This window comes from Pagrus major, chromosome 2 (genome assembly GCF_040436345.1).
Source record: "Pagrus major chromosome 2, Pma_NU_1.0".
NCBI classification, from domain to species: Eukaryota; Metazoa; Chordata; class Actinopteri; order Spariformes; family Sparidae; genus Pagrus; species Pagrus major.
Window position 1 is genome coordinate 28,757,012 of NC_133216.1, and position 9,082 is coordinate 28,766,093.

General features: G+C 40.3%; 1 protein-coding gene across 1 annotated transcript in view; it reads left to right on the top strand.

Annotated features, from left to right (window-relative positions):
• Positions 1-8,710, top strand: part of LOC141018190 (solute carrier family 12 member 9) — a 77,833-nt gene extending 69,123 nt beyond the window's left edge. Inside the window, exons 11-13 of the mRNA XM_073493108.1 lie at positions 1,079-1,253; positions 3,789-3,935; positions 4,971-8,710. Of these exons, the coding sequence (XP_073349209.1) occupies positions 1,079-1,253; positions 3,789-3,935; positions 4,971-5,932 (1,284 nt within the window). The 3' untranslated portion in view covers positions 5,933-8,710. The remainder of the gene's footprint in view (positions 1-1,078; positions 1,254-3,788; positions 3,936-4,970) is intronic.
• The last annotated feature ends 372 nt before the right edge of the window (positions 8,711-9,082 follow it).

Here is a 9,082-nt window from a genome sequence, read left to right on the forward strand (position 1 = left end):
CACAAAATAAACCTTCTGAAACTAACAGGTGAAACAAATTTGAACAAATAACAAACCCTATCCTAAAACAGACTATATAAAAACTATTGATAATCTTGAGCCTATATTACAGCTAAAATATATAAACACTAGGAGCTTAGGGGCTGAAATATACAGTTAATACCTAATATAAAGTACCATCAACTCTCTCTTAACCTCATATTAGCTCATTAACAGTGTTTTTTCTAAAAATGGTTTATTTATTAAATGTATTTTTCTCGGGCATAAGAAATTATATATATTATAGATGTGAAAGTAATTATTGGGTTTATTATAGGCGGTTACATGAACCCCATGTGAAATCTTAATGCACCATGATCCATAAAAGTTACTTCCCCTTTCTGAACATGTTCCCAATCATGGAGGAAAAGCAAAACAGGTGTTAAAAATATGAATGAGCATGCTCAAGTCTCTAAATGGCCAACTTTTACTTGCTTAATTAAAATCCTGCAGTGATTTTGTGAGCACGGGGAATATCACATATCAAATCTGTAGGCTGGCAAATACATATTAAAGAAAATGTTATGCAGAAAATCTCTACTGCAAGTGTTGTAAGCATGTGTGTGTTAGTAACACACCTACAGAAATGAATTTCTGGCAGTGGGTATCACTTAATTAAAGTGGAAGTTCTGAGCTTGAGTCTCAGATAACTGCAGAGACGTCTCTGATATAGGGAAACTCCACCCTACACACATGGCTGTCTGAATGTCAGCGTCCACTGGTATGGACCACAGGGTCAATAAATAAATAAATAGACACACTTCTCAGTAGAGCTCAGCATTGAGCTTCTGGAAGTGAATATCACGTTCATGTTTTTATGTAAAAGGTTTTTATGGACTTGATTCAGCTCGTAGTGGGTTTGCTTGGTTTACATATATACTGTATTTATGTTCATATATACCGGTTTAAATTAGGATTTTCTGAAATGCCAACGGAGTGAATGAATGGGAAATTCTTTTTCAGAACGGGAGACGTTCAAGAAGTCTGCAGTCACTGTTGAGCTCTATAACCCTTTTCTCAATTGTTTTGTCTCCTATAGGTGCGTAAGTACCTGTTGATGCTGGATGTAAGGAAGGACCATGTCAAGTTCTGGAGGCCTCAGGTCCTGCTGATGGTTTCCAACCCTCGCAGCAGTGTGGGCCTCATCACCTTCATCAACGATATCAAGAAGAGCGGTCTCTATGTGCTGGGACACGTCCAGCTAGGAGATCTCAGTAAGGACACTGAAATTCAGCTCAGCCTCTAGAAACTGACTCATGGTTTCATATACAAATATACAGATTTTCTTGAAAATAGATATATTCCCCTCTATGTAGAAAAGAACATTTTGTCCACTCAACCTTATATATATCTACATACACACGAGAACGCAATTTCAAACACTCAAACAAGCATGCAGGGCCAGTAGGTGGCGATAAAGTCTGAAACATGCAGAGACATGCAGTAACATATTCTCCTGCCAGTTCAGCTGCAGTGCTGTCGTCTCCCAGAAGGCTTTGAATTTGTCGATCTTATGGTAAGGTATACTTACAGCAAGGTCTGGGCTTATCGGCTTGAATTTGATGAAGACCTCCTCTCTAGGTTTTTTGCACTTTGGACACCGTGTAAGAACATACGTTTGTATCTCATCTTCCTCTGTTCTACAATGGATACAAATTATGTTTGTCCTTTTTATTTTCTGGCAAATTTATGGTCACATCTATATCTAATTAAGATTGGTCTTGTTATAGGATGTATTTGTTTTTGGCCTTAATTGTTGGGATCATTGAAATTCTCTTTCCAGTAATTTACAGCATTCTAGTTTATTTATGGATTGCTGCTTGCTGTTTTTGTTTGACTTAGTGGGACACTTGGATTGACAAGGGAGGGGTAGCAGGGTTAGAGAGGTGTCCAGGCCCAGAGAGTAAAACATTTCTACAAAAAATATAAAAATTCAACTGTTAGTGATTAAAATAATGAAAAAAATCTCACATCATTCTGCTGCTTTCAGGTGTATCGTCAGATGTTTTGGTAAAATTTGTTTTGAAATTAGATGACTTAAAAATGTTTAACAAATTACATCAAGATATTTAATCAACGATATGTAAAATACCAGAAAGTGTTCTGAGAATGCATAGTAAGCTCATTTTCCTGTGGCGGTAATAACTTAAAAACACAAGTAATTGCAGCTATTTATTAATTTATTTATTGTTCTTTGACACCTATTTCTTCACCTTTATTTATTTTACACCATTTTTGCATACAGCTTACCGGCGCAAACCAGTTGTCCACTGTTGTTTCAGCCGTATGCTGAGCAAAATTGTTTCACTTTCAACAAATCTTAAGTCCCTATCTTAACAGTCTCGTGATTGTTCTATTATGACTTGTGTGTGAAGCAAATGTATCATTACAAGTAGCATAGCCAAACTATTACTTCAAAGTATAAATCAGTTCTTTCTCCTGTGAAAGGGTCTGTAAACCACCCAGTGTTGACTGAAAGTTCGTTTGCATCAGATCATCAGAAGTACTTGAATGTTTTACTTCTGCACCATGCCTCATCTACAATAGCACGCAGTTTTTGGATAATTTAACATCAGTGTGACAGTCAGACAAAACTAAAAGCTTGTTTTTTTGTCTGTCAACTTCAACATTATTGCTGAATTTTAATAGCCATTTGTTGTACTACTAAAGAAAAGTAGCAATATTGCCACTTTACTTAAGTGTTTCCATTTAGTACTGGCTCAAAATAACTGTGAGGTCTTTTTAAAATATTTAAGTATATGAATTATCAAAATGCCTCCCTGTTTCACAGTGAGCATTCAATGGACCTTTTTTGCATAACTAGACCTTTCTCCATGACATCGGTTCATCTGCTACTGTTTCATTTCGAGGGAAGTAATTGCACACACAAAGCTCCAGAGGCGTGTCCTTTCTTCTCTGCAGAGGCACACACTTACAGAGTCGAAAGGAGCAGGGTCATTGATTGTTTTCTTTGTCTTTTGAGGATTTTGTTGGGCCTTTTTATGTGTTGATGGGAGAGTGAGACTGGCCCTGAATGGAGCCTTCAGAATCCAAATCCTCTGAGTGCTTCACAGTGAAAAAATGACATGTTCATTAGCCACTGAAGAGCCCTTCTGTCATTCTGAGCACTGACGAGGCACTTGCTCCTGAGAAATATGAAGGAGTCATTCATTCACATGATTACATTCAAGAGGAGTTTGTTGTGGAGGACTTCCAGCTACTCCACATTGCCCTCCTAAGTATTTCAAGTCTGTCCATTTATTCTCTCACTTGTCTTTGAAGCTGAATGCAACAAGTGCTTATCCATAAAGACAACAGTGTTAGGAGTCAGAAGATATCCATACGCAGCTTAAACTACCTCAGGAATCGTCTCTGTAGCTGGCAGATGCCTCTGGATTGTTCTCGACATACATATTGATGTTTTTTTGGATGATTGATCGCCTGCCTGCCTGCTTGTGCTCCCCTGTATCTTTCTCTCTGTCTCGCATTCTGTCTACGCTGTCATTTGTGCTTGCTTCTTTCTCTCTCTGTGCCCCCCCACATCTCAGCATCTTGTCTCGTATCTCACTCACGCTGTGCCTCTAATTCCAGCTCTGTCATGCCGACTTCTCTCCTCTCTCCTTTGACTTGTATATCAATTGTTCTCGGCCCTCTCATTCCTTTACCTTCTCTGAATCCCGTTATACTTCAGTTGAACAGTCACCTGTATTTCTCATGTCTTACCGTTTTGTTTTCTTCTCCCCTCCCAGGCACTTTACCGTCCGACCCGCTGCAGTCCCAGTATGACTCTTGGTTGTACCTGGTGGACCATCTGAACATCAAAGCTTTTGTCAACTTGACATTAGCCAATTCTGTGCGTCATGGGATCCAACATCTCCTCTTCATCTCTGGACTAGGTCAGTGCCACCATCATTACCATAAAATCTCCCTATGGGTCAGTTAGGACATTGGAAAGCCTATGTTGATATCTGGGATAACAGCTGCTGATAGCGTTGAGCTGATTTTGTGCTGTGATTTATGATTTTTGTCTTTATAAGTACTGAAATTTAGAATTTCAGTGAAATGTATTCAAATCACAGGGTCGAGTTAACACTGAATTTTAAACTTCCATTTCAGTTTCTTTTTGTCCTTCAAACTTCAGGTACAATACCATATCCTTAAATACGTTCACCCTTTAGCTTTTATGTCCTTACAAAGACAAGGTTAAGACACTGAAAGGATTACAAAATGTTTAAACTGCAAATTTTCAGCTGCTGGCTCACTTAAATTTGAGAAGATTTTTCCCTTCTTGGTAATGTTTTTTTTTTCTTTTTTCTGTACCTTTGGTATAAATTATTTTTAAAAGGGACCTGTCATGCTCATTTCCAACTCTGCATTTTTATTCTGGGACTCAATTAGAGACACACACGCACACATATATACATACACAAATGTACATACATGCACACATATATGAATACACGTATATAAATATTTCTATATGTGTGTGTATGTATATATACACACACACACACATATATATGTATACATATATGTATGTATGTGTGTTTATACATATATATATATCATTTTCTGACTGTAGTTTTGTACTTGGTTTTAACAAAAACAACTAATATTTGGGCGTACTCTCCTCTTCACTAAGACATTTGACTGGTTTTCTAGTTATTTCCTTCTTATTTTCTGTCTTCCTGCTTTCCTGAGAGTTGTCACTAATGTCTAACTTTGCCCTTTTTCTTGTCTCTCTTTGGCTTCCCTCCAGTTCTTACTCCAGCACTTCTTCACATCTGTCTTTATTTTCACTTCTTCATCTGATAAAATGACAAAACTTCTCCCTCCGCAACTTAAGAAATCAATGATAATGATAAAGAAACAATTTGTGTTAGGTTGTAACAAATGATCCTCTCTCATCCTTCCACTTCCTCTCTTTCCAGGTGGGATGCGTCCTAACACTCTTGTCCTCGGTTTCTATGACGACTGTCTTCCAAAGGACAAGCTGATTGATCCGTCGCTGTCTGGCATTCAGTGCACAGATTCCTCAGGCCTTTCGCAGGAGCTTGAGCAACAACCCCCTCGCTTCCACTTTACTTCCCTGCGGGGGTCCAGCGACAGACAGGATTGTGGTGAATTTGGCGACGGGAAGGTTCTGGGTCCCCAGGAGTATGTCGCAATCATTGCTGACGCCATGAAGATGCTAAAGAATGTGGTGCTTGCCCGTTACTTCAACAACTTTGACCGTGCCCAGGTCCTCTCACCGTCCTCCTCCTCTCCAGGGAAGGGTGCTGTGTATGTTGACGTCTGGCCGGTCAACCTCCTGCGTCCAGACAGCAGCAGCTACGTCGATACCTGCTCTCTGTTCCTACTACAGCTAGCATGCATCCTCAACATGGTGAGAGCCTGGCGCAAGGCTACGCTCCGTCTTTTCCTGTGCGTGGAGGAAGGACGGAGCGTGAGAGGCTCTGAGGAGAAGCTGGGCCAGCTGTTGAAAGAGTTGAGAATCAAAGCTCAGGTCTACTCCGTGCCCTGGGACCAGCAGGTGGCGCTACACTGGCAGCGCCAAGGCGAGTGGGGCAAAAAGCACTCGTCACAATCCCCTGATGCCACTACAGAAGAGAAGAAGCTGAGAGCAGGTGAGGAAGAGGAGGATGAAGATTACGCTAATAGCTTCCCGAGCAACGCCACGCGCCTTTCAGATGACTACCTGTCAGCTGTCAATAAGCTGATCCTTGACGCAGCTCATCCAGCTCCTGCTGTGCGTTTCCTGTACTTGCCCCGCCCCCCAGCTGATACCCGCCGCTACACCACCTACTTACACCAGTTGGAGCTGCTGACCCAGGAACTGGGTCCCACATTGCTAATCCACGGTGTCACACCTGTCATCACCACTGACCTTTGAACACTCCACTTCCTTTAGGTGCTGAGAACTGGTGAGTTATGTGGTGTCCCCAGCAGCTGCTGAAGGTTTCCTCTGAAGGTGTGTTGACCACTTTCAGTGCAACATCACTGCAGTAGTGCAAAGCAGTGCTTGGGCACTGACCTTCCCACCCAACCACTGACTGAAGAAAAGAGAACAGCCCTTGAAAATTGATCCGGACAGGGATGTCACTGCTGATACTTGGTATCATCTGCCTTGGACAATTTACAGGTACAGCCTATTTTTAGAATACTTAAGATTAAGACCTGATATGACCACTTGGCCACTTTGATAACAAAAATCCTGACTATATCCAACAGAATACAAAGTGAATACTGTCTATCTTTGTGTTACAATACTCACCAATAGTCCACAGGCTGACAGCCCATATGGGATCAATTAGATTGCCAGTCTGCCTCTGTACTCCATCAGTCACTTCTTTATCCACACAGTATCTACAATAGAGAGAGCATTTTAATTCCTGATACATTCTAGAGAGACTCCCCTTGTCTCTTTCCTGCAAATTTCACCAATTTTCTTGTGCTGCTGCTCAAATTCGTTTAAATAATCATTCCATAGGCCTTCAGATCAAAAAGTGCCTTGCTAGTTGGGGGGCTAAAGTTTGCACACATTCCATCATGGACAGAAGGTTGGACTGCCTTACATCTTCGAGCAGTTGTCTACTGAAAATCTGCTTTTCCATTTTAGCAGCTTAAAACAAAGGAAACAGTTGAACAATCATCTACAGTGCTACTATGGTAGTCTTCAAAGTTTCATTCCAAAAATCCTTTTTCTTTGTGGGATCTCAGGAAGACGTTCCTCTATTTTCCAAATGCACTTTTATACTTCCTCTGCCAAACTGCATGTTGTGCAGCTCTCCCAAACTCCTTAAACATGTTTACAGTGCCAATAACTACTGTGATTATCCACAATATTTTATTGATTTTTTATGCATTTTAGCTACTTTTATTTTAGGTAACTTTTAGAATAGTTTTTACTCACTAGTGACCACGTTGCTTGACCAGCCTGAACTGAAGTGCCTAAATACATTTTAATATTCACAGCCTTGGCTTTTACCAAAAGTGTTAACATTTAAAGTGAACCTATGTAACTATTGCTGAACAGAGGCTACAAGTGGCATTTATACACACATGGTACATATTAAAACATAGTGTGCCAGTAGTGCAAGAAGTCTAAAAAACCTACCCTACATGGTCAACTGCACAGCAATATCTAAACAAACTTTTCTATTGGAAAGTATGCTAACATAAGCTGCTGGTCATACCAGACCAAGTACTGTAAAGGCCTTTACACATCGCAGACATGACGAATAAACAACACGGATATGCACGATACTTGTCTGAAAATATGTTGCATCAAAACTATTCACACTGGCAGAGATGCCAGTATGCCATAGTATGCTCCAATATGCAAATTTGCAACATAAGTGTATCATCACATTACAATGATACTTCCTGCAGACCAAGCAGGACAGGGACTGGCAGGAAAATGGCGTCAGCTTGCAGAGCTCCAGGAGGGCCCCAGTGGCATTATTATGGATCCCACTGCTTTTCTTGCAAGACCTGACCTACTCTGCCTCTGATTGGCTTGCATCTGTCGTGTTCATACGACGAAAGCCTCAACAGCTTTGTAGTCCTGGTACTCCATACTAAATGCATTCAACTAGTTTTTCCATGGGAGAAATGGAAAAACTAATAGGTGCCTTCTCCCCATAGACAGAAATGAAAAAAACAAACTGATACAGTGGAGCAGCGGAACTGATATGCAGATTGTGAGCTGTAGTTGCCCCTGTAAACACCCCAACCTATTCCCCTGGCACCGAAGACCTGTTCTGGAGGATGAGTGACCCTGCGAGGAGCAGCAGAAGGCTGGAAGAGAGAGTGAAGAGGTCGGTGTGTTTACCGGGAAAATTGCAGCTCATAAACGGTGGCATTACAGTTACCAAGAAACCTACCTTGTTACAAATTTTTTTGCTTTTCGCTCCGTAATATTCGCTTTCTGTGTGAAAGTACTCATGACAGAAACAAGTTTGAAAATAAATATTGTTGTGCAAATTAATAGCAGGAAAAAACACCTCCGGTGCGCAAAGGCATTAAGACTGTAACAACAAAACTGTATTGACTTGAAAAAAGGTACGTTTTATTCCATATACATCTAACTTGTCATTGGTAAGAGAATAAATTGGATATTTCTTTTGTCAGAAGTTACTTAGACTCACTTTAAACATAAATATTGAGTGTTGTATTTCCATTCCTTGACGCATTAATATGTAACCTGTAATCCTCTAAAATCAATGTCAGTTGTAGGTTTATTGTGAAGATAATCTAATGTGTTGGCATCTTTGTCTAAATTCTCTAAAATAATTTTTTTCAGTTAAATAGATTCATGCAGACAATCTCCATCACACTGACTTTGACACATCTGTGAGGTTCAGATTCTTATTTGAAGGACTTGTGTTTGAAATGAGATATATGTTTACTTGTGGACCAATTGGATCCTTCCTGTTTTTTGTGAATGGCATCTTGTTTGGACACTCCTCAACAAACCATTGACACTACATTTCTTCTTCTTTGTTTTGGATTTGTTCCTGAACTCACAAGTGTGCAAAATAATTCTGCAGACACACTCGTTTACTGAAGAGATGAAATGTTCAGTGTTTGATTTCCTGTTGAAATATAGGTACAGTATATGTGTACTTTGCAAGATGTAAACTGAAATGACATTAAAGACAGATGTTTATATTGTGTCCAATTTTTTTTGCTTCCTCAGGAGATTGTTTGCAAAAGCCAGTTCAAACTTAACAACTGCTCAGAGCGTCCAGACTTTGTTTCGTGTCAGCTGAAGACCAGTTTGTGCATCTCAGTGCAGAGAACTGAGGGTATTTTGTGTCCGCTGCAATTGTTTGTTTGAGGTAAACTTTGGAAATGGAGGCTGAGATAGCTCAGCAGCTCAGACAGAGAGATACTAGAGGTGCCAGCCAGCCAAATTACCTTGTCCTACAGTCACCCTCGCCGCCAACCAGGCAGAAATGGATTCTATCTCTGCTCTGAGGTGAACAACAGATTGAAGAAATAAGCCCAAATAACCATCGATATCTGTTCAGGAGGAGGA